Source organism: Schistocerca gregaria, chromosome 2 (assembly GCF_023897955.1).
Source record: "Schistocerca gregaria isolate iqSchGreg1 chromosome 2, iqSchGreg1.2, whole genome shotgun sequence".
Taxonomy (NCBI): Eukaryota; Metazoa; Arthropoda; class Insecta; order Orthoptera; family Acrididae; genus Schistocerca; species Schistocerca gregaria.
Genome location: NC_064921.1, coordinates 503277008 through 503304291, shown reverse-complemented (window position 1 = coordinate 503304291; position 27284 = coordinate 503277008). Strand labels below are relative to the sequence as shown.

At 39.8% G+C, this 27284-nt stretch overlaps 2 protein-coding genes across 2 annotated transcripts in view; both read right to left on the bottom strand.

Annotated features, from left to right (window-relative positions):
• The window catches only part of LOC126328547 (endonuclease III-like protein 1), a 250074-nt gene that overhangs the window by 56480 nt on the left and 166310 nt on the right, over window positions 1-27284 (bottom strand). The window lies entirely within an intron of this gene.
• The window catches only part of LOC126328531 (TATA-binding protein-associated factor 172), a 274135-nt gene that overhangs the window by 233095 nt on the left and 13756 nt on the right, over window positions 1-27284 (bottom strand). The window contains exons 5-10 of the mRNA XM_049996048.1: window positions 22070-22236; window positions 10974-11261; window positions 10363-10521; window positions 10135-10270; window positions 8421-8557; window positions 2015-2283 (exon numbers count right to left, since the gene is read on the bottom strand). Of these exons, the coding sequence (XP_049852005.1) occupies window positions 2015-2283; window positions 8421-8557; window positions 10135-10270; window positions 10363-10521; window positions 10974-11261; window positions 22070-22236 (1156 nt within the window). The remainder of the gene's footprint in view (window positions 1-2014; window positions 2284-8420; window positions 8558-10134; window positions 10271-10362; window positions 10522-10973; window positions 11262-22069; window positions 22237-27284) is intronic.

Genomic DNA, 27284 nt, shown 5'->3' with positions numbered 1-27284 from the left:
GAAGAGTATGATACAAAAAACATGTATGTTTGAGGAAAGGTAGGGCATGCTATTTGGTCTTAAGTGTGCCAGAGTGCAGTGACACCCCGCTTCACACAGCATTCTCCTATCGCACGTCACTGTATTTCGCTCCGTGGAACTGAAATGTGTATATTTGGTACTGGATGCCATCAAACTGTATGTTCTGTAGTGCTTCTCCTGCTCCCAGTCGCCCGGTTTGACATCCTGCCTCTTTTTTTTTTTAAAAAAAAACCTTGCAATTAATACTGGATTGTATTATTTGCAATCAGAAGAACAAGAACTCTTCAGAAAATTTGCACTCTTTGTTGCCTGTTAGCTAATAACTTTGTTTTGGGTGACATAAAATTACATATTCGATACATAAAATGAGTAAAGACAAGAGACAAGCAATACAGTACAAATTTATTCAATCCTTAGCTTCTAGCATTGTTTTCTCTCTAATCTTGCTACAGCTTTACATGGTGTGTTTTCCTTTCTACGACAGAATCTATTACTTCAAAGTTCGGCAAACGTTTTGCTACATGAAAAATCGAAATATCGCTGTCTAACACTGCGTAAGCTGTTAATACGAATAGTACCCAACACTGGTGTGGTTTCTCTATCTGATTATGTCTATTTTGTCACTGTCTGCTGCACAAAACAAAACAGGCCTTTCTAACACTGCATAAATTGTAACACACAACAAATAAATGAGACTGTTTTGGCACAAATGGTCATTTTTATAATTTGACAGAATATAATTTATGAAGGCCAACATAAACTGCCTATTTGGCCTACTACAAGCAAAAAGCTTTATGTTAGAAAAAAGTATCACATTTCATTCATACGCACAAGTTTCTGAAGCACGAGATCGAAAAGTAGTAGTACGAGAATTTTATATAAATTTGGAATAGTCATATTCTTCCCTAACTTGTGTGGTGTCCCCGTTTTTTCTCCTTCCTCCCCCTAACAAACAATCTTGTCATGACTAATTCTGGAACTATTCCTGCCTTTATTAAAACTTATTCGCCGGTTAACTTCACTAACTCTGCCAGAATCATCAGTTTAGTTATCCTTGATTATTCTCTGGTTAGGCGTTGTTATGTTCATACAAACCATTTTCCGTACTATTTCCAGAACAGAACTTAAGCGGCTGCTAGACAGGGGCTGTACAACTTGCCCTTACTAGTGTAGCGATCTGTCCAAAAATTTTCTGACAAAATTTCATTTCTCGGGATACACCGAGAAGATAATACGTCATCTTTATTACCTGTTATTCCTGTTAGTCATTTATTTCCACTCTGGTAGTCTGAATCTATGGATTTCCCTAGTAATTATGACAACGCTGATCATTTGCAAATCCAAACAACGGCATAAACAGACAGCGATTGGCGTTCACTTGTTCGTCTTTACTCCGCTCAGCTCGTATAGCCCCGTCCTCTTTTCCCTTAAGGAAAGTTTACTTCTAGATGCGACAAGGATTCCCCCTGACATGTACACTATGCACTACATTTTAGGCCTCCTGCGTACTGTGCAGTACGCCCAATCTGCATACGGGCCTCCTTACATGGCAGGTGCCTGTGTCTGAGAACTCACATTTGGCTGGCAGCATCCAAGGTGGACCCAAAGTATTGTCTTAGGCCACAGGACGGTCAGCTGCTAGAAGGCATGTTCGCTCGACCCTCCATCCTAATCAGCTTTGGATGTGCCTGCAGTTGCAATCGGTGCTCCCACCACTCTCATCGATGGGCTCGGCAAGCAGCTGTGATTCAGTCTTATTTAATACTTACTTACATTACTGACCCTGTGCTGGACTTTGACTTTCTGGTTAACATTACTGGTATTTGTTTGGTGTTCAGCTCATGCCAAACATGCCTTTGTTCACAGTTTACACATTCACATTGGGATACATAAAACAAGTGACAGCTGTGAGGGAGATTATTAAGTCAAAGTCTCTTACAATATGGACCATATAGACATGAAGTTAACCGAGTCATTCATTTCGTTCTTTTACCTTAAATGTTTGTGTGTTTCTGGCAAGCTTAATAATGCTGCTAACAATCCCATGAAGCTGTTGCAGGCTGCAGCCAACTCATCTTGTTCTAACAGAAGGTCCCACAGACGATTCACAATGGTTTCAACTTGATGAGGTAACTGTTCCACTATATTGCTTGCAACTGGAATTAGTGCCGAAGCCGCTACAGCACCAACATCATCAACAGGGTCACTCAGTCCACCGAGCACAAGGGGGAAAGCCACTGCCAAAAGTTCCTTGACCATATCCTACAGAAACAAGTTGTACAACAATAAATAACTGTTAAATAATTTCCAACATAAATTTTGAATGCTGAAAAATAAATTATTTAAAATTAGCACAAGGAATAAATTGCTTGTTTCTAACAAATCTGAAGGAAAGTTATGGGGTATATTTGTTGAATATCCTATTTTACTTTCAATATTAAGGGAAGGATAGATTGCTACTCACTATATAGTGGAGATGTTGAGTTGCAGACAGGCACAACAAATGCCTGCTAAACAAGTATGATTTTGGCCAAAAGCTTACTTGTTTAGCAGTTTTTTTTGTTGTGCATGTCTGTGACTGAACATCTCCATTATATGGTGAGTTGCAATGTACTCTTTTTTTAATACTGTCATTATTCCATACTGAATTTTTCACTACTTTAGTTACACTATAATTTTCACTATGATGTTGCTCTAAACTGCCCTCACTATTCACCATTTATTATATTTCAGCAATATTATTTACACCTTTATTATTTTTGATTGGATGATGATAAAGCTGCCACTCTATGAAATCAATTAAGACAATTCATTACCCTGATGAGCTCTGCTGTCAGCACTACTCTATTGCACTTAAAGGAAACTGGAAGAAACATGCAGAGGTTTCATTATATTTCTTGGGCTATTAAGTCCACAATTAGAATTTTTCCTCCAGTTCCAGCACACATTTGCTTCTGACTATGTCATGCAAAGAGATCCAAGTCATTTGATGACTCCCCCAATGTGGCTATTTAAATTTATAAGCATACTTTGGATCACATAAAACAAAACATCTACGATGTAAATACTGGCTGTGAAATCCTACATAGTATGTCACAGAGAGAGTTTCAATAATTTATGAGTACTTTATTAAGAATGACCTAGAAAATAACACGTAAGTCACACATCAAATCAGTATTCGTGACCACTCAAATGGTGAATCACATTCTGGCAATGAACTACCATAAAGTGCTAGGGGTAGGAAGGTGATGGGAGGGAGAGGGATGGTGAGAAGAGGCAGAAGGTTACAAGAAATTTCATTCCAGCATCCCAAATATCATTGATTATCTCCTCTATTTCTGAAATCCAGAGAAGAGGGCTGGAAGCAAGGCTATCTTTATTATAACAGATGATTCAAAATATTAAATAGGGACAGTGATGACTGTGTCTTCTGCCATAAAATGAAATTATGCTGGTTTAAAGGTGCAACAGTTTTCTCACCAATTGAATTTATAAATTCATAAGTGATAATGAAGAAGATAAAGAGTGGTTTCTCTACAAGACTCTTCTGCACTAATATCACAATTATAATAGTTATTACTTGGTTCTTGATTTGCATTATAAATTTAGATGAATTTAGAGACTCTCAGTTCAAGAAAGATCAAGATACATTCCAGAAGTCCAACATAACCAATCCCTGCTGAAATCCTTTGGCCTTTCCCAGAACCTCTTCACCAAATCCACGACCACCTTCTATGTGCTCCCTAAAATCCAGTTACCTAACAATCCTGTGCACCTCATTGTGGCTGGTTACAATGCCCCTCGCAAAAGAATCTCAGCCCTTGCTGACTAATATCTCCCATATTAAAGATACCAACCACTTCCTGCACTGGCTTTCCACCATACCCACACCCTTACCTCCCAGGTCACTAATCATTACTATAGATGTAACCTCCTTATACACAGACATTCCTCATGCCCATGGCCTTGCTGTGATTTAACACCACCTCTCCCAATGCCCAGCAGATTCCAGACCCACCACTTCATTCCTCGTACACCTAAACAACTACATCCTAACCCAGAACTACTTCACCTTTGAAGAGGAGGTATACAAACAAATTCGTGGCACAGCCATGGGCACCGGCATGGCATCCTCATATGCCAACCTCTTCATGGACCATCTAGAGGAAACATTCCTAGCTTCCAAAAACCCCAATCCCTTGTCTAGTTCAGGTTTATTGGCGACATCTTTATAATCTGAACCCAAGGCCAGAAAACACTATCCTCATTCCTCCACACTCACAACACCTTATCTCCAATCCACTTCATCTGGTCTTCCTCCATCCATCATGTCACCTACCTAGATGTTGATCTCCTCCTCTCAGATGGCTCCATTCACACTTCAATGCACATCAAACCCACCAATCACCAACAGCACCTGCAATTTGACAGCTGCCATCCCTTCCACACCAAAAAACCCCTCCCATGCAGCCTGTCCACCCATGGAAGACACATCTGCAGTGATAAGACCTCCCTTGCCCAGCATGCTGAAGGCCTCACAAAGGCCTTCGCAGACAGGCAATATCCCCCACACCTAATACACAAATAGATCTCCTGTGTCATATCGCTCCCCAACACACTTGTTCGCCCACTGCTTGAATACTGCTCAACAGTGTGGGATCCGTACCAGATAGGGTTGATAGAAGAGATAGAGAGGATCCAACGGAGAGCAGCGCCCTTCGTTACAGGATCATTTAGTAATCGCGAAAGTGTTACGGAGATGATAGATAAACTCCAGTGGAAGACTCTGCACGAGAGACACTCAGCAGCTCGGTACGGGCTTTTGTTAAATTTTCGAGAACATATCTTCACCGAAGAGTCAAGCAGTATATTGCTCCCTCCTACGTATATCTCGCGAAGAGACCATAAGGATATAATCAGAGAGATTAGAACCCACACAGAAGCATACAGACAATCCTTCTTTCCACGAACAATATGAGACTGGAACAGAAGGGAGAACCGATAGAGGTACTCAGGGTACCCTCCGCCACACACCGTCAGGTGGATTGCAGAGTATGGATGTAGATGTAGATGTAGAGAGCACCTGACCCTCACATCCACACCAAGAACCAACCAGAAAGAAGCACCCCCCCCCCCCCCCCCCCCCCTGCCTTGTGGAAGACCCAGATGCAAGACCTGCCATATCATCCACCCAGCACCTCCTACTCGAGTCCCGTCAACTGCAACCAATGCTCAGTGTTTTACATTGGTATGACAACCAATCAGCTGTCTACCAGAATGAATGGCCACTGTCAAACACTATCACCAAAAGCGAGGTGGGCTACCCACAGGCACAACATGCAGCAGAAAACAACATGCGAGATTTCAATGGCTGCTTCACAATCTGTGCCATCTGGATCTTCCCCACCACCAACAGCTTTTCTGAGCTGCACAGACAGGAGCTATCGCTACAGCACAGCCTTCTCTCCCGTAACCTCCCTTGCCAAAACCTAGTCACTGCCACCCCCACCCCCCCATCCACCCATTTGTGTGTGTGTGTGTGTGTGTGTGTGTGTGTGTGTGTGTGTGTGTGTACACACCATCCCCTGTCCCAGTACCCCAGCTCAATGCGTATCAATCTGTGAAACTGCATGCCTAGCCATCTGCCACGTCCCTCCTCTACCTGCACCCCAAGCTAGCCCACAGACTGCTCCCCACTTTCCCATGAGCCACTAGACTCCCCCCCTTCTCCAACCCCTCCCTGCCTCACGCTTCTCTCCATCCCTACCCTCACCCCTCCCCTCTCTTCATTCCAAAAGCTAGCAAAGCATTTTGTTTGCGTACCTTTCCATGACAGCAGTGCTTGCACCTTTTGGTGAGTCTTCTCTTTATTACTAAATAATTCAATAGATAATAATTTAAAAAAAAAAAAAAAACAAGAAAATTATGTACAGCAATTTGGAACAAATGCTAAACTATAAAACTAATTCAAATTCTTAGCAATGTTGCACAGCCAATGCTTTCAGCAGTCTCACATTAATACACATTTAGAATACATGACTAAATAAAAGATGTTTGGGTAACTCTAAAAATTTTCTAATACTTGTCTGCAGGACAACTGAGGAGGGGGGAAGGGGATGAACACTTCAAAGATGTTGGGGCATTAAATCAATCAATAAAAGAAACCAAAGCCATTAACTACGGAGTGCGGCGTGGATCAGTAATGGGGCCATTATGAGAATACTGAACAGTGACCAAAATGTGGAACACGTTGAGAGAAGAACATACATTCCTGCGAATATCACAGCACAAAGACTCTTGTAAAGTGGACTGGTTATAAACCTTTAAAAAAGACTATGTATGCAATGTTCAGAAACAATGTTAAGACTGTGCATGTGGGTTTAGAGGTGGATGAAACAAGTCCGGGAGAAGCAGGATCTACTTGATTCTATAGATATTACTATGGATAACAACCTGAAATGGAAACAAAATACATTAATTATGTCTGTAAGGAACTCAGCTCCGTCATATTCATAATGAAGCAGCTATCTCAATATGCAGACAAACAGCTTCTGTGCGCAGTAAACCATGGACTCATTGAACCGTACCTGCAGTTGGGAGCGATAGTGTGGGGAAGTTCAGATTCACGACACCAAAATAGTGTTCACATAACAAGAAAGAGCAATTGAGATCATATTTAGAAGAAATACTTCTGAAACATGAAGAAACTACTTCAAAAATCTAGGCAGCTTAATGTTTACATCTTTGTACTTACATAAAACAATAATACAAATCACAAAAGATAATGCAGAGTTGAGTACAAATGATAGTGTGTACACCCACAACAGAGGAAGGATGACATACAAAGCATACCCCATTGACTGACAATTCTTGAAAAAGGACCTCAGTATTCAGGTACCAAATTAGTAAGAAGCTCCCCTAAAAGCTTGCCTAACAGCTTGCTAACTTTACACAGAACCTCAAAGACTATCTGGTGAAAAAGGAAATTTACTGCATTGAAGAGTACTTACTTATAACCAATGCTGTTAGAATGTAAGAAGAATGGTTTGGGAGTATGTGATAATTAACACTTTCTGTTATTTACATGTCCTATTATTATATGTACATTTACCGTAGATCATGTATATGGTGATGCAATTGTTTAAAAAGAGGGACAAACAGCTTCAAAAAGGAGGATAAAGGAAGAAAAAACGAGGACACATCAAACGGGTCACCTGCAGATGAGGATACCACCCATCAGCTTTGAATAAGTCATGTGACTGCCGGGAATTACCAGTAAAACTAGTAGTTAATTGTTACTGATGGTCAGGTGGTGGTTAACTGAGCAATACAAAAAAAATTAAAAACATTGATTGTGGTGACAGTGTGAAGACCATTCATATCCCTTCATTCGACGCACCACTACCAACTTCTACAATTCAAGCAGCAGCTGACGACATGTAAATTGCACTTTAACCTTCCGAATACAAATACATAGAAATGACTATGAAACAATGAAATAAAACCATGGCAGTTAATCTGTCGAGTTATTTCTTACCTTTGTTGGCCACTGAGACGTATGTTCCAGCTACACATATCTTACATTCCACTTCAAATTCATTTCTCCCTTTCTTAAAGCCGGATATTTGCAAGAAAGGACATCAGAAAATGTACACTTTCGTTTAGGCATAGCGAAATATTTTACGTAGCTCATTCGGTTAAAAATTACACTCACACTACAGGAAGCCAAGCCAATACAAAGCATAGATACGAAAGGAAAATTTTAAATAATCGATATTTGCATACACTTATGGATAGATCAATGATAACATTGACGATCCTGGAGCCACCTACTAACACCGCCTTCATGCGTGTTTATCACGAAGGCTGTGCCAATAGTTAAAGTATTTAAGAAAAGAGGAATAGAATGGGACGAATTGGAAATTTAACTGTATTACGCTCAACTTTGCGAAAAAGCTGGATACTGTAAAAATCCGCCCGGACCCCGGACAAAGAGCTAAAAAGGAGGACATGTCCAGATTAATCCGAACATCTGGTCACCCTAATCATGTAATCCTACAGGATCAAATAAAATTCAGTTCAATTCAATTCAATTCAATTTGGTATTGTTTGTAATACCACTTAAGTGAAAAATGAATGAATCTAGAGCACTTTTCAATTTTTTATGGACCCTAAGCAATTAGAAAAGAAGACATGAAGAAACTGAGGTACAGAGGTGCCATCAACAAAACAATTCAAAAAGTCAAAATCAGAGATAAAAAGATGAGACACTTCTGATTATATTAACACAGTTACTTAATTCAAAGTTTGAAACATTAACTTATGTGTTACCGTAAAAATCATAACTATTCCTACTAGTACTTTAAAATTAACAAAATGTGAATGGCGCACAGTATTACCATGCGTACTGCTAACAGGTACTTCAGGCCCAGCAAGCCTCCATGTCTTGCTTCCCAGTCATTCTGCTTTAGCAACTGCAGCAAAATCGTCAAAACCCCTCTGACACCATCATTTGTCATAAGATGTAGAACAGATCCTAAAAGAAATGATTTTAATAAATAATTATTTATTCCATTTCATACAAACAATATCACACAAATGCACAATTGGCTATGGCCATCAAACAAAAACTCAAGTAGAACAATACATGACCATGACAGGAAAACATAATATTACAACGAAAATAATGTCAATACGTGAAGAAGTGTCACTTCCAAATCAGAATTGGGTGCATCACAATGTTTGGTATTTATAGTTCATGGAATCTTATATTCCAAATCTTAAGTATCTGTTACTAGAACTGCTCCACAATCATGGAATATGTGATTATGTTAAATCTTTAAGAAATTTGGGAGCTCCAAAGTGACTAACATGAGGGGGATTTAAAATCTATTAATACTCATGCAATATCCTCTCATACAAGAACTACAGCACATTAGAGAACTTTTGTGAATTACAAGAAAAATGTTATTCCTGAAATTCAATTGCAATACATGTCTTCAATGTTAGGCAACACTAGGAGAAAACAGAGAAACTATGAAACTCCTGCAGTTAGTTGAAATTGTGTCCGAGTGTAAGCAGGAATGTCTCTTTGGAATGTCATGACTCGTGTGCAAACCTGAACAATATTTTAATACATTGCTCAAAACACTTTATGTGCTATAAATTCCCCGCCAATAATATACTATTAGCAGTTAAAACAAGCACACTGTATCTATCTCTAATACATTTTGCTAAATCCATTTTGCATAATAAATATTTATTTAAATAAAAATCATTTTTAATGTACCATGTTTTCAAATTGGACTAAAGAGAATAACAATTTCTCATCGGCCCACACAGTTACCTAAAGCCAAACAGATAGTCCTGAAAAATTGTGACTGTGAATTTTTAGTAAGTATGAAAATATTCTTAAGATTTAAAAGGAAAAAAGAGGGGCACATGCAACAGACAATAGCACAGAGATCAACTGTTTACGAAACAAATATGTACTGCATGTGCCCCACATTTTTAGTTATAAATCTTTAAAGTATTTTCATGCTTATTAAAAATTCACAATCACAAATTTTCAAGACTATCTGCATGCAATTAGGTATCTGGATGTGGTTAGAAGAAATTATTTTATACTTTTTAGTCTGATTTAAAAATGCCATCTTTTAAAAGTTCATTTTTATTCAAGTCATTATTTTCTACTTTTTAGTCTTGTGGGTGAAATTTTTAAAATTGATTTCAAACATTTTCATGGGATTTCAACAGATACTTCAAGTAAATTTCAGATTTATTTCACTTCTCTTCACCTGAGTCAACCACAACATTGCTTCCTCCCACCTAAATCTCAAGAGAAGACCAGGAGGTAAAAGTTAGAGAGATTCAAGCTCACAAGGAGACTTATCAGAAAATTCTCTTCTTGCAAACACTTTGAACAAGGAAAGTGGAGGAAAAGACAATAGAACTACAAGACAAGAAAGTGAGTCAATACTGCATCCAATTCTGGCCTATGTTTGAAGTTTCAAGTCTCTAGTTCATTTGCAAGTTAGTTTAAAATCAACTACAAAAATTGTAAAGAACAAACTAATAGACATAAAAGAAGGCAATTAATAAAAACAAAATTACCTAAGGTTTGAGCACAGGTTTCTCTTACAGGTGCTACAACTTGGTCAGAAACAAAGTCACCAAATCGATCAAGAGCGAGAACACAAAGCAATCTCAGAGCCATATCTTCCAGCCACATTTCATGATATTCCTCTTGCTGCAAATCCAAACAGACACAGAATGAAAAAATACCTGAAATTATTCTACACTAATGAACAAAATACAATGGTGTTTAAAATTTCTACTAACTTCAGAATGGGACATGTAGGTTGCCTTCCCAGCACTTCTACCATGTATGCGTATAACTTCTCTCAACGTAGTTGCAGCACCATGCCGCGCCTCCCAGGAAGGACTGAATAAGTCATGACACAAACGGTCACAGAAACCTTCAAATGGCCAGTCAACTGCCTGAAATGAAGATGATCACGATGTAAAGACAGTTTAGTAGTATCACAAAGTCAATTAAAATCAAGTGTATAGGAACATGCAATTTTAGTGAGTATTTGTTAACTTTGAATTGTGCATAATTGTATTCTAGTCATCTAGCGAAAATAATGAGTCGCACGTACGTACACACACACACACACACACACACACACACACACACACACACACACACACACACACACACACATGCACGTGCGTGTTGTCTGATTCTAATTTGTCAGACAGTCTTTATATTACAGTCTTTAGTTTGTTAGTCCCTATCTCTACGTCTTATAATATTCCTACAGCTTTACCAAAAGATGCAGTAAAACACAAAAGTGCCACAAAGTTCTAAGAGACATTAATCATGCTTGAAGACCGTAATAAAATTGAGCAACATTTCTCCAACAAAAAACTTCATAAGTCACACTAACATCAACTCCCCAACCACCTGCTCCATCTGGAGTACTTTCCACGTGGTTATGAGAGATCACCGACAATATATCATCTTGACCTGTGTCTTCTATTTTAATCTTTTTTCTTTCTGGTTCTTCTACAGAAATGCTAACGGTACTTGTTTCTTCTTGATTCTGTGTACTAGTATCACGTGACCTTTGCTTGGTCATTTGCTGACGGGCCAGGCGGCGAGCACGATTCATTTCACGGGAACTCATTCCTTCTACCTGTGAAAGCTCTTGTTGCACTACTTCTCCAACAGATTTCTGGAAAGAAAAATTGGCTTCTTATAACAAAACAACAACAGAAAAATAAAAATTAAACCTTTATATGCATTATGACTGTAAAAGCAAGTTGAATATAACCATTGCCAATATTATGGTAATGACAGTAATTGTGTGAAACACAGGGGGTCATTAACACAGGAGACCACAACTAATTATTAACTGAAAACTTCAACAACCATAGGCGTGAGATGCATAAAATACATATATATTGTAGAAAAGCATTACACTCAGAAATAAGGAAATATAATAACTAAAATACTGGGTGAATAATAAAAGGACAGTATGTGGTAAGATAACCTCTTGCTCTAAGTAGGAAACAAGCAATTAAATGATAAATGAAATAGTTGGAGTGTAAACTGCCACTGATATTATAAGAGATAGAGTATATGACGACCCTACTCCTTCCTCTTTCAATATGTCAGTTGTATTTTGTGAAAAAAAAATTAAGTTTATTGCTTAGCATCACACAGGGTGTGTGTTATATTACTGCAGCTACCACAGGTTCAGCCACGTAAAGCATTTATGAGTAGGCTTTGCTATCTGAAATTATGATTGTTGTTTAGTGCATGCACTTGACATACATTATGTGATCAATAGTATCTGTACACCTAGGTGAAAATGACTTATAAGTTTGTGGCAACCTCCATTGGTAATGCTGGAATTCATTACGGTGTTGGTCCATCCTTAGCCTTGATTGACAGCTGCCACTCTCACAGGCATACATTCAATCAGGTGCTGAAAGGTTTCTTGGGGAAGGGCAGGGAAGTGCTGCACAGAGGAGAGGTATTGATGTCAGTCGGTGAGGCCTGGCATGAAGTCAGTGTGCCAAAACATCCCAAAGGTGTTCTATAAGATTCAGGTCAGGACTCTGTGCATACCAGTCCATTACAAGGATGGTATTATCACGTAACCACTCCACCACAGGTCGTGCAACATGAACAGGTGCTTGAACATGTTGAAAGAAGCAATAGCCGTCCCCAAATTGTTCTTCAACAGTGGGAAGCAAGAAGGTGGTTAAAACATCAATGTAGGCCTGTGCTGTGATAGTGCCACGCAAAACAAGCACCCCTCCACAAAAATACGACCGCACCATAACACCACCACCTCCGAATTTTACTATTGTCAGATGACATTCACCGGGCATTTGCCATACCCACACCCTGCCATCGGATCGCCACATTGTGCACCATGATTCATCAATCCAGACTTCTTACACTGTTCAATCATCCAATATTCACGCTCCTTACACCAAGCGAGGCATCAATGACATTTACAGGCATTATGTGTGGCTTATGAGCAGCCACTCTACTATGAAACCCAAGTTTTCTCACCTCCCGCCTAACTGTCATACTTGCAGTGGATTCTGATGCAGTTTGGAATTTCTGTGTGACAGTCTGGATAGATGTCTGTCTATTACACATTATGACCCTCCCCAGCTGCTGGCAGTCTGTCAGTCAACAGGAGAAGTCGGCCTGTACGCTTTTGTGCTGTACGTGTCCCTTAAGTTTCCACTTCACTATCACTCAGGAAACAGTGGATCTAGGGATGTTTAGGAGTGCGGAAATCTTGCATACTGTCTTATGACATGTGACACCCAATCAATCTACCACATTCGAAGTCCATGAGTTCCGCGGAGTGCCCCATTCTGCTCTCTCACGTTGTCTAATGACTACTGAGGTCACTGGCAGTAGGCAGTAGGTGGCAGCAAAATGCACCTAATATGAAAAATGTGTGTTTTTGGGGGTGTCCCGATACTTTTGACCACACAGTGTAGCATTGTAGTACTGAGTGGGCAGTTGCAGTTGTGAGTATGAATCGGTTGGCTGTTCTAGCAGATGTGTTCATAATAGACGTTCTTCAAATAATATACTTGGGATAATTATTCAAACTGTGTTCCCATGTTACTGATCACAGTCACAGTAGGATGTGTTAGTGTCACTATTACTGATTGGCTGCACTTGTATGAAATACACATGTTTGGAAGTAATGAATTCAGGTTAATTACTTGTGCTACTTTCTGAAGGTTTTAAAGTTTCAGTGTGAAACAATTAACGTTGTACTGTGGCATAAAGGATTTGGCTAAACTGAGTGTAGTTGAACTGGTTTGAAATGAGTAAGGCAATGTCAACCAGGTTAATTTTAACATGAAAGTTCTTAATAGGTCAGTAGCAACCAGCAGAAATCAAACTGTAGAGGAAACTGAAAATGAAAGTTCAAACTTGAACAGACACATTGAATTGAGAGAGGCAGGAGTAGCCAACAACTGTTATGATAATGTAGGAAGGGAAGATGTGGTAAAAACAACAACAACAACAATAATAAGAATAATAATAAACTATAGCAGATAATAAAAAATTGAGTGCAGATTTGAACAAAGAACTAGATGATAGTGAGAAAATGTTGAGATGTTTGATGGCTGATAACAAAAGATCGAATCAACAAACAAAGGCAGGTAATCTGAAATCGGGAGTAAATTTTAACAAAATACGCTACTGGCCATTAAAACTGCTACACCAAGAAGAAATGCAGATGATATACACAAGTTGGGTGCATAGATCCTGAGAAATCAGTACCCAGAACAACCAACTCTGGCCGTAATAACGGCCTTGATACACCAGGGCATTGAGTCAAACAGAGCTTGGATGACATATACAGGTACAGCAGCCCATGCAGCTTCAACACGATACCACTGTTCATCAAGAGTAGTGACTGGCGTATTGTGACAAGCCAGTTGCTCGGTCACCATTGACCAGACGTTTTCAATTGGTGAGAGATCGGGAGAATGTGCTGGCCAGGGCAGCAGTCAAACATTTTCTGTATCCAGAAAGGCAACATGCGGTCGTGCATTATCCTGCTGACATGTAGGGTTTCGCAGGGATCGAATGAAGGGTAGAGCCACAGGTCGTAACACATCTGAAATGTAATGTCCACTGTTCAAAGTGCCGTCAATGCGAACAAGAGGTGACCGAGATGTGTAACCAATGGCACCCCATACCATCACGCTGGGTGATACGCCAGTATGGCGATGATGAATACATGCTTACAATAGTTCAAGCTGCTGCAAACGTAGTCGAACTGTTTGTGCTGATGGTTGTTGTCTTGCAAACATCCCCATCTGTTGACTCAGGGATCGAGACGTGGCTGCACGATCCGTTACAGCCATGTGGATAAGATGCCTGTAACCTTGACCGCTACTGATACGAGGTCGTTGGAATCCAGCACGGCATTCCGTATTACCCTCCTGAACCCATCGATTCCATATTCTGCTAACAGTCATTGGATCTCTACCAATGCAAGCATCAATGTCGCGATACGATAAACTGCAATCGCGGTAGGCTACAATCCAACCTTTATCAAAGTCAACATAATAGTACACATTTCTCCTCCTTACAGGAGGCATCACAACAATGTTTCACCAGGCAACGCTGGTCAACTGCTGTTTGTGTATGAGAAATCGGTTGGGCATTTTCCTCATGTCAGCAAGTTGCAGGTGTCGCCAACGGCGCCAACCTTGCGTGAATGCTCTGAAACACTAATCATTTGCATATGACAGCATTTTCTTCCTGTCAGTTAAATTTTGCGTCTTTAGCACGTCATCTTCGTGGTGTAGCAATTTGAATGGCCAGTAGTGTAGATAATCATAATGAGGTTCAGGATAAGTTCAATAATTTACGAATGAATGTAGTGAGTCGATGCACAACAATCTGAATTCCAGCATGAGGTTAAGACACATTGCTAAGCAGACAGAAGTGCACGGGACCAAAATATAAGCCCAAGTAAACTCACGATAGGAAATTGTTAAACCAGATCTAATGGGCAGTATAGTAAGGGAATAGTGAAGTAGTTCATGAGAAAATAAGTGCAAACAAAATAAAAATTATTTTATTACAGAAGTATCAAGTGTGCAATAGTCATGTTCAAATTTAGAATCGAAAGCACATGAGCTGGAAAAGAACACTGAAAGATGTAAAAATCTGCAACATGTGAGCTGATACGAAAGTAATTCGCCAGAAAGTTAATGCAAGAAAATCACAGTGCGGGATATTGTACAATCATTATTGTCAATAATCTGCGCATTCAAAGAGAATCTGGCACACACAAACAATTACGTCCAACTAATTTCATGATACAATTTAGAGTTGCATTCATGGGAATTCAGAACAAGTCAGAAAAAAATATTTGGGAACGACATGAGTGCATGTACTATAAAATGGGGAAACTGTGTGGGTGATCAATATACTATATTTGTTTGCTTTGAAAATGTGTTTCTCCACAAGGATTGGTTACAAGTGAAACTGTGAAGCATAAAATGAAAAATTATTTTCGATGCACAACTTTAATTGTGGCAAAGGGTCAATGTGCAGCTTCCTTCAAAAATACTGAAAATGGAACAGATATATAGAACATCCCATCAGCGATGATTATCTGATAATAATTTTGATAAAGCATTAGCTGTGTCAAAGTATGAAGGCAGTGGGCACCATGTAACATTCAATGATTTCAGTGAGGTATTACAAGTCACTGACCCTTTAGAAGACACATCACAACGCAATCAATACTTTCAATTATACAAAGCACCACGGCAAGATAATTTTGAGCACCTATAGTGGAGTCAGCAAAACCAAAATTATCAAGATACAATTATGAAAGAACAGATGACCATTCACAGAGTTATGCGCAGAATGGTGGTTGTTTTAAAAATGATGAAAGATATTGGAACAAATAAGACCTCAGTCACAAATATTAAGTCAAAATTGACCTGGTTTCGACACTACTATGAATGTCGTCTTCAGAATTATACTAACTGTTTTAAAACATATTAGGTATACAGTACATTAATAAAAATAAAGTTTGTACTGACTTCATAAGATGCAGTACTTACAAGTCACATCTTAAAAAAGATCTAAGCCGGAAAGGCGACGTCATGAACAGTTCTGAGATGCCGAGCCGCTAAAGGCTGCTTGTACTGTGAACAAGGGCTGCAACCCTTGGTAGAGTGGGGCGGATTTCATGAAGGATGGATCTCATTTCAGGGCAGGATTTGAAGAAGTCGTATCCCTGCTGGAGAGCCACATCCAGAGTCTGATCCAGTCCCGGAAAGTATCCTGTCACAAGTGGGGCACTTTTGGGGTGGTTCTGTGGGAGGTTCTGGGTTTGAGGGGATGAGGAAGTGGCTCTGGTTATTTGCTTCTGTAACAGGTCGGTAGGGTAGCTGCGAGATGCAAAAGCTGTTTTCAGGTTGTTGGTGTAATGGTTCAGGGATTCAGGACTGGAGCAGATTTGTTTGCCACGAAGACCTAGGCTGTAGAAAAGGGACCGTTTCATATGGAATGGGTGGCAGCTGTCATAATGGAGGTACTGTTGCTTGTTGGTGGATTTAATGTGGACGGATGTGTGAAGTTGGCCATTGGACAGATGGAGGTCAACGTCAAGGAAAGTGGCATGGGATTTGGAGTAGGACCAGGTGAATCTGATGGAACCAAAGGAGTTGAGGTTGGAGAGGAAATTCTGGAGTTCTTCTTCACTGTGAGTCCAGATCATAAAGATGTCATCAATAAATCTGTACCAAACTTTGGGTTGGCAGGCCTGGGTAACCAAGAAGGCTTCCTCTAAGTGACCCGTAAATAGGTTGGCATACGAGGGGCCATCCTGGTACACATGGCTGTTCCCTTTAATTGTTGGTATGTCTGGTCTTCGAAAGTGAAGAAGTTGTGAGTCAGGATGAAGCTGGCTAAGGTAATGAGGAAAGAGGTTTTAGGTAGGGTGGCAGGTGATCGGCGTGAAAGGAAGTGCTCCATCACAGCAAAGCCCTGGACGTGCGGAATATTTGTGTAGAAGGAAGTGGCATCAATGGTTACAAGGACGGTTTCCGGGGATAACAGATTGGGTAAGGATTCCAGGCGTTCGAGAAAGTGGTTGGTGTCTTTGATGAAGGATGGAAGACTGCATGTAATGGGTTGAAGGTGTTGATCTACGTAGGCAGAGATTCACTCCACCAAGAGTGTCTTTCCGTCGTCCACCTAACCTACGTAACCTCTTGGGTCATCCCTATGAAATCCCCAAACCACCTTCCCTATCCAATGGCTCCTACCCTTGTAACTGCCCCTGGTGTAAAACCTGTCCCATGCACCCTCCCACCACCACCTACTCCAGTCCTGTAACCCAGAAGGCGTACATGATCAAAGGCAGAGCCATGTGTGAAAGCACCCACACGATTTACCAACTGACCTGCCTACACTGTGAAGCTTTCTATGTGGGAATGACCAGCAACAAACTGACCATTCACATGAACGGACACAGACAGTGTTTATTGGTAATGAGGATCACCCTGTGGCTAAACATGCCTTGGTGCATGGCTAGCACATCTTGGCACAGTGTTACACCGTCCGGGTTATCTGGATACTTCCCACTAACACCAACCTACCAGAACTCCGGAGTTGGGACCTTGCCCTTCAATATATCCTCTCTTCCCATTACCCACCAGGCATCAACCTCCACTAATTTCAAGTTGCCGCCACTCATACCTCACCTGTCATTCAACAACATCTTTGCCTCTGTACTTCTGCTTCAACTGACATCTCTGCCCAAACTCTTTGCCTTTACATATGTCTGCTTGTGTCTGTATATGTGCGGATGGATATGTGGGTGTGTGCGCACCCACATATCCATCCGCACATATACAGACACAGCAGGCATTTTTTCCCCCTAAGGTAAGTCTTTCCACTCCCAGGATTGACATGACTCCTTACCCTCTCCCTTAAAACCCACATCCTTTCATCTTTCCCTCTTTCCTGAAGAAGCAACTGTGGGATGCGAAAGCTTGAATGTTTTAGTGACATTCACAATGCTTTGTTAGAATGTTCTACTTCAAGATCTTTATTCGTGAACATTATTGTCAGGCCAATTAAAAAAATTGTAAAACATATTATATGTAACTAATATAATGTACTAAACTAAGTGTTTGAATCATTTCTTGAAAAATGATTTTTTTATACTTATCGTGTTTTTAAATCATGTTTGTTTTAAAACGTCGTTGTTTGGCCATGAGCCATATATAGCTCACACCTGTTACTGGTCCAGATCAGTCACAAGTTGACATTTTATCTAGTGACTTAATTATACATGTTCAAAAGAAAACATCTGATGCAAAAAATCAATTTGGCTTCACAAGTAATATTCGTGACTTCAATGTGGCATAGCAATGCATGGTCCAAATTTCATCATGGCAGTCAATGTGTTAACTGTCCCTGTGTTGACCAACCAAGCCACAAACTTACATCCGGCACTTGTACAACACAATGCACATAAGCTACATGTAACATTCTGGTGGTTACACTGGTTATTAATGATGTACTGACATTTCAAATTTACAATGGCTTCTCTCACACTTATATTAACATGTGATCTTGCAAAGTTAATCACTTAAATATGTTACCCAGACAAATGTATTCCCAAAATTTTATTGCTCACTCTACATTTTTTTAATTTTTGGCGCTACAATTTTTTTTCCCCGACTATGTATTTCAGACTAATTATTCACAATGTGTTCTCACATTGTTAAGCAGATTCACAATTGTGCATGAGAGTCAATTGTGGTTGTGGGACAGATGCTTGCATCAGACACTCGCATTCAAAAGTAATGGATTTGTACTCATTATTCATGCCACATTCTGAGTGTCAGTGTTACAGTTTGAAATGATTAACTTCATATTGTGGCATATGGGACATTGCTGAAACAGCATGCAGCGAAACTGGTATGAAATGAGTATTAACTTCAGTACCCAACTGTAGTCTGTAATCCATCATAACTGTTGTCAACTAAACCTTTCACTGCCCACTTCCTAAAAAATTACCAGCAAAATGAAGTTTTTATAACAGTAATACAGCGTATGAGGAACTGTGACTGCACTTGCTACAGTTAACAATGATAAACCTATATCAAGATGTAATAATCTCTATTTTAATTGGCTGTTTAATTAAATATTACAAAAGTAATAAAATACAGAAATGTAAACAGTAGATGCAGGCTAGGTCACAAACAAACCACATCCTAAAATACTTAGATGTCACACTATGAATTTTCTAAGAGTACGCCATAAAAGCAAGAAATAACTTACGCATGAATGAATAAACATCACAAATCTATAAAAATAAATTTATAGTGGCATAGGAATGTCACTTAATGATAAAAAGGCAGCAAGTTAGCATGACCATAAAATACATAATACTTGTCAATGACATCACTGAAAATGTAGCTCCTGAATTGCACACAACAGAATAAATACCTGATATAATATACATCCTCAAAAACCAATAGGTCAGTCTTCAGGCCAAATTGGTAACAAATAAGAGGGAAGGTGTTTATCGCATAGACAAATTGATAAAAACATCTACATCTATATCCATACTCTGCAAATCACTATGAAGCTCATGGCAAAGGGTATGTCCCACTGTACCAGTTACTAGGATTTCTTCCCATTCCATTCACCTACACAGAGCAGGAAGAATTATTGTTTGACTGCCTCTGTGTGTGTGTGTGTGTGTGTGTGTGTGTGTGTGTGTGTGTGTGTGTTTTGTAATCGTTATAATCTTATCCTCACAACACTGACGTAAGTGATACATAGGGTGTTTTAGTATATTCCTAGAGTAACTAACTTTATTCTAACCCACAACTACTTTTCATTTGAAGGGAAGGTTTATAAACAAATCTGCGGCACAGGCATGGGCACCCTCAGGGCATCCTCGTATGCCAACCTTATGGGCCATATAAAGGAGATCTTCCTAGCCTACCAAAACACCAAACCCCTAGTCTTGTTCATGTTCACCTGATGATATCTTCATGATCTGGACTCGAGGCCAAGACATCCTATCTTCTTATCTTCAAAACCTCAACACCTTCTCTCCCATCCAGTTCACATGGTCCATCTCAAACCAGCATGCGACCTTTCTAAATGTTGGTCTCCTCCTCTCTGATGGCTCAATTCACACCTCTGTCCAAATTAAACCCACCAAGAGTGCCTGCATTTTGACATCTATCATCCCTTTCAAACCAAAAAATCCCTCCCACACAGCCTCGCCATCTGGGGACAGTGTATCTGCAGTGAAAAAAAAAATCCTTTGCTCAGTATGCTGAGGGTCTCACTAGGGCCTTCACAGAAAGGCACTACCCCCCAGACCTACTTCACAGACAGATCTCCGGTGCCATTTCGCCTGCCATAAAGGAGTGTCCCTGGACCAACTGAACAACCTCCTTCACTAGAACTCTGATAACCTATCATCATGCCCTGAAGTGAGGGGAAATCCTACCAGAGATCCGTCCCACCCCTCCTAAAGTGGCGTTCTGTCGCCCATCCAACCTCCGAAACAGCCTAGTCCATCCCTATGCCACTCCCAGTCCCAGTCCCAATTCCTTGCCACAAGGAACATATCCCTGTGGAAGACCCAGGTGCAAAACCCGCCCAATCCACAAGCCCAGCACTTCCTGTTCCAGTCCTGTCACATGTTTATCCGACCCCATCAACAGCCACGTCACCTGTGAAAGCAGCCATGTCATTTACCAGCTCTTCTGCATTCATTGCACAGCTTTTTATATTGGTATGACTACCAACCCAGATGTCTATCAGGATGAACGGCCATCACCAAACTGTGGCAAAGAGCAAAGTAGACCAACCCTGTACCACAACATGCAACTGAACATAACACACTGGATTTCAGTGGCTGCTTCATTGCCTGAGCCATTTGGATTCTTCCCTCCACCACCAGCTTTCCTGAACTACAAATATGGGAGTTATCATTACAAAACATTCTCCACTCCCATAGTTATCCTGCCCTTAACCTATAGTAACACACTGTCCCAACACCCTCCACCCAACAGTTTCCGCCCCGTCTGTCACATCACCTGCCCATTCTCATCTCTTACCAGGTTTATTTGCCACCCTCTGCCAAAGCATCTGCTCGTCTTTCCTCACTCCTCTCCTTTCCTTTCTTCCCCACCTCCCAGCCCCACAACCACCTGATGCTGTGCCTGTTGGCAGTCTAGTCCCTGCACACTCCACCAAGACAACATTCGTCTCTCCCCCCCACCCGCACACTGCTATCCCTTCCCCTTCCCCACACCATACTGCTGCTTGCACCGCATGTGATAGCTGCACTCCAGCCCAAGATGTTGGAACTGGCAATTGTGTGTGCATGAGGTGTGCTTGCTTGTGTGTGTGTGTGTGTGTGTGTGTGTGTGTGTGTGTGTGTGTTTTACTGACGAAGACTGTGGCCGAAAACTTCATGTGTCTTTTAATTGTGCCTGTCTGCAACGTGACATGTCTTCTTTATAGGAAATAGCAATCTGTCTTTTTCCTACATTGTTGATATTCCTACAGTATATATTAGACATAATAAAAATAATTGTTCAAAAATATACTGCCACAGTATGAAATAAATCTATTGGTAGTGCTTAGTGTTGTTTACTCATATTTTGTGCAAAACTATGGTTTACAAAGATCATCTTAAATTTTCTGTTAGAGCCATAATAATTATTAATAATGTCACTAGATACTTCACTCTTTAAAGGTGTTCTAGTAGTTTAATTTCAAATATAAATCAACATTTGATTGCTTTAAGCGTGCTTTACCAGAAAGAAAGTAAAATTTTCCATTAATATCCAAATGAAAGTGCAAGGAACAGTTATGTATTACTTAAGATTTAGTATAATTACTTCACTTGCACTAGACAAATATCACAAACTGTCAACAATGTTAAGCAACAATCTATCTAGAGTTGTCCCTCATACTTACACCACATGAACCAAGAAAGGAAACAGATCCATCAGTAACTGAAGTGCTAAAATCTTCAGCAGATATTAGGTCTTCCATATCTATGCCAAGACGACTTGATACATCTAAACCAAGACGCGCATTAAGCAACTGTCGTTGCTTTGCCATTCTTTCCCGCAAAGCTGATGCTAAGTAATGAAAAGAAATAAATAGAAATTAAAAAGTCAGTAACAGTATTACATCAAAATATATTACAAATCATGGCAAAGATGACAGTGCCAGTACACTGATATCATAGAGCAAGTTTTAAGAATGCAATATCATTTTTGATAAATGCATGTAATGCCTGTTGGTCGGGCTTCATCCACAGTTCATTGAATACTATTCAACGAACTATGGATAAAGCCCGACCAACAGGCATTACATGCATTGATCAAAAATGATATTGCATTGAGAATGGCTAGTTTCTAGCTGAAATCGAGATCTGCCAATAAAATTTAAAAAGGACGAGTGATAGCTGAAATCTATTATTTACAATGCATATTTATCTTGTTACTGACATACACAGTGCACACTGCGTACCAACAATGTAGCTCATAGCAATTGTTCAAAGTGACAAACATCAGTTTCAAAGTATGCATAACAAGGGTGCACGACTTCTGCTGCATTATCTCTAAGATCCCTTGTGTCTGTTGTACAGGGAGTCAGGTCGCTAGGAGCCTAGCAAGCCTGTCTTCATTTGTTTCTATGGAGGTTTCATACACCAATGTCTTGACCCAGTAGGAAAAAGTCCAGCTCTGTGCGATCTGGTGATCGCACAGGCCATGGGACAGGGCCTCCCCTTCCAATCCAATGATGATGGTACATATTGTTCAGGAGCTCACGAACATTAACATCAAAGTGGACTGGTGCACAGTTGTGTTGAAACCAGTTCACTGTACAGACAACAAGGGACATAGTTTCCAAGAACTATGGCAGCACATTTCACAGGAACACAAGGTAACATGGACCAGTCAAATGAGGAGACAGCAGATAAAGTCCTATTAGTTGATATTGGACGATGCCCACCCCTATGTTGGCAGAATCACTGCTGGTGGCTGCTGATGTGTGAGTGTGGTAACTGTTGAAAACAGTCACAGGTGAATGAGGCCTCATCTACGGACAACATAAACTGTACGAAGTTCAGCACTACAGTGGATTACACACATTCTTTACGAAAGGGGTGTAATACCTACTCCAGCAGTACTCTCCATATTGTACTCGAAGAAGAGTGAATTTCAGAGGCAATCTGACAGGAGATTATTGCTGGATGATTGGCTACACAATCCAACACCTCTCCTCGAAATCTGTTGATCCAACATGTCCTAGGTGGGAACATTGGGCAGCTCTCTATAATGTGAATGGTTCCTTCTCTAGTAAGTTGGTATCCATGGCGATGAACTTCTTTCCATTAGGATGATGCCTACTGGGAAAGTGTTCTCTGTACATTTGTGCTGCTTTATGGGCTCTACATCCTGTCACACCATACATTAAATGCAATCATGAATAACATTCTATCTTTGATCAAGTGTCACACACTGTACACAGGAACACATCTTGCAATGGACGCATCACAAGCTGTCTGATGCAATGGACAACTGCCACCAGGGATAGTGGTGTGCACGAGACACAGGTTAATGTACCAGTGCAATGCACCTGCTTGTCATGTGACACACGCTACAAGATAAGCTGTGTACAATGTATCTGGTGGTCAGTGATGTACATTGTTGATCACCCACTGCTTGTTCCTGTCTACAACAGACACAGGGGATCTATGCGCAAGTGTGGCACAACTGAATGTGCCATTGCAATACATGCATTGAAACTGATTGTCATCACTGTGAACACTTACTATGAGCTACCTTGTCTTATGCAGTGTATGCTGAGTATGCCCATAACACAATAAATATGGATTTCCAACCACTGGTTTCCTGTCTCAATACAACTGATGGTGGACCCATTATCACCTGTTGCAACTTGACCCAAAATGTTTGAGACACTTCATATATTACAAAAATCTTATGTATAACTGCAATTTGAAAGACATTAAGGATTTAACCAAAATATACACTTTAAAGCAATTACCCTGAAAAAAGAAATGAGTGGACTGGACCACCTACAATAGTTAGGCGTAAGTTCAAAGAGGCAAGTGAAGGGCGTTCCAAAATAGCTGTTAACTTCCATGTGGCATCATCTGTGTATTCACAGTTTCAAAATACAGTCTATGTGACATTATTAACTGATTTCTCATCATTGAAGGGGTCAAAGAAACAGATTTTTACATGACTCAATGCACAGTTTACGCATATTACTGGATTAAGAATGCATGTGCCTGATTGAGCCAAAAATATATGCAAGAACTGTTATGTTGCTGGAAACTGAAAATGTCATTTCTGTTTGAGTACCTCTGATAAAAAATGCTATACATGAACTTATTCTTGTTGAAAACTCACCTAACATTGTTGTAAGTTCTGGGAACACCTATATAAATATCTCAGTATAACTTGGATGCCATAAAGTGTTTGTGAATGTAGTTCTTTGTTTCTTCCATAAAATGCAGGAACATGTCCACTATAAATTTAGTGAAATCAATTCAACTCTTCTTAAAGGCTGCTTGAAGAGTATGAATTCTTTCATATAATTTGAAGGCAGTGTTTGGAACAATGCATATGAAATTGGCTGTTGAAGGTCCCATTATCCTTATTTGGGAAGGGAAATTTGGTAATCTTATATATTGCTAGCAAGTTTGTGATTTCTTTATTTACATATATATTTATTTGATTTGGGGGGGGGGGGGGTTTCGAATTGTGAAATTGAAATAGAGAAAAAGAAGGGGTTCAGTAGGTATTTGAACATCCTTCAGATATGCTTCATACTACAATAAAAAATAAAGAACCAAAGATTATCAATATGGCAGTGTGAAAAATAAGCATGTGAAAGTACAAATTTCTAACAATACAGGGTGTTTATAAATTAGTTATACAAAAATAGCCTTTAACTGTGAAGAAGGTAAATAAATTACAGAAATATTTGATACAGCGGTGAATGCAGTATATCTTCAACTTTTATTTACCAATGTTCAATGTGGCTAACTTTTATAACACAACAAACATCCCATCTGTAATTATTTTCCTGTCAAATTCTATAAAGGAAGTATTAATGTACGGTTGCAACTGTGTGCAATATTCGTTGTTGGAGCTCAACAAGATTTCCCATAAGTATACGGACAACACTCTATGTTTAATGTAACAGAAGTCAACTGGAGTTAAATCAGGTGAACATAGTAATCTGAATATTGTTCCACCATGTCCAATCCAAGTCATCAGCACATTCCTACAGAGAAAATGTGGTGGCATACCATCATACTGGAAAGTAAATTGTGCGGCCATATCGAGTTGTGATTGAAGTATTAGAGAACATTCAAACATATACAGGTATGATTTTACCATTTTTCATGAAACCATAAATAACACTTGCATGGTGTGCACCATTATACGACTCCATTATGACTGTTGGAATAACTCTTTGGTACATGCCACCTAGTGGGAATGTCATAAACTAAACGTGTTGGGTGGGAATAAAACTTTAAGACATATTGCATTCAATGCTGTTTCAAAGACTTCTGCAATTTATTTAGGCCTATCCTTTTCACAATTAGAGGTAACTTTTGTATAAATAATTTATAAACACTCTGTATATCAGAAGAGTATATTCCTGAGGATATTAATTGACTGCATGCCAATAATCATCAAATGTGTAAACAGAACTTTCCCCACTTAGTGAATGATATTCCATTTTCACATCTCTTAACTGACAAAAATGCGACATAGTCTGTGTAGGAAGTAACCTTATTGTGCATTTTGTGATCATTTCTTCTTTATTTTATTTCCATATTCAGTAACTGAAATTTAATGGAAGCTCACTAATGATCAAATACTGTGAAATTGGCAAACAAGGCATAATACAACAACATACCAGAGATAAGATTCTTTGAACATTATTTTCCTACTGTTTTACCAGTATTGTAAATTTTAAGACTGATCACATCTCTTTACTAAAGAGACTACCTATACAAGGTTATCAATGCACCGAGCCTCTCTTATGCAAAGCATATCCAGTACTACCCACATTAAGAGAGAATAACTAAGTTGTTTTGCCTCTCAAACCTACATCAAGAATGTTGATAACCTTTTATTACTGAGGTGTTTCTACATTATGAACACAAACTCCATTAATTAACCAGATACACTACCGTTCTCTGGATTATTCCGAATTTCCACAATTCAAAAACTGAATACTCCTTTCCTGGTCAAACTGTTGCCACCCTGAAACATCTGAAGCTTGGAAGTCAAACTAGCAGAGAGATCTGCAGGTCCCATGCTTAGTCTGGGAGTAAGCATAGGATTGTTCTTACAACAGGAGCTTACATGCCTACAGCATTGGGCAGTCTGGTGACATATGTAGTCAAGTTTCTTACAACAAAACTAACACTTGAAGCCAGTAGGAGTTGCTACTTTCATTAAGACAGAACCTCTTCATAGTTTTACTTCGGAAAGAGATTTCTGCACATGCATTTTTGATATTACCTACAAAGAACATAGGCTTAATGATTAGAAAGAACAATCCACCAGTCCCTGGGCAATTACGGAGCTGAGGAGAATAAGTTTCTGCATCCCACTTGATTTTACTGTCCTTACGTGACATGGGAAAGGGGGGCAGTTCTTGAGGTCATAATAACTAGTGTTGAATCAGTCACAGCTGTGTGAAAGGACTGCTGGGCCTCCTTGCAACCGGCTGGTAACTCGAGTCTTCTTACTATGCAAGATCTCTGCCAGGAAGCCGTCTGCTCCATGCAAGCGTTTTCTTCATGGGCACCACCCAGCAAGAGCAATGGTTATCTGGCTTGAGGGCCACTGCCCAGAATCCCAGTGCTCCCAAAGGACAGGCACCTATTCCTCGGCATGCACAGGGAGGTAACAGTTGGGGCATCTACAATGTGATCCCTGTGTAGTCAGGGTGTTACTACTGTGCAGATGCCCGACAAACCCCATATGGGCTGGCTACTATGACACATGACCTACACTTCTGTAAAAAATTTAGAAAAGTGGAAATTGAACAAGATGTCAGGACCAGACATGAGTAAACCAAAATAAAGTAAAACAACATTTTGAAAATAAGAAATAAATCAAGTGAGGAA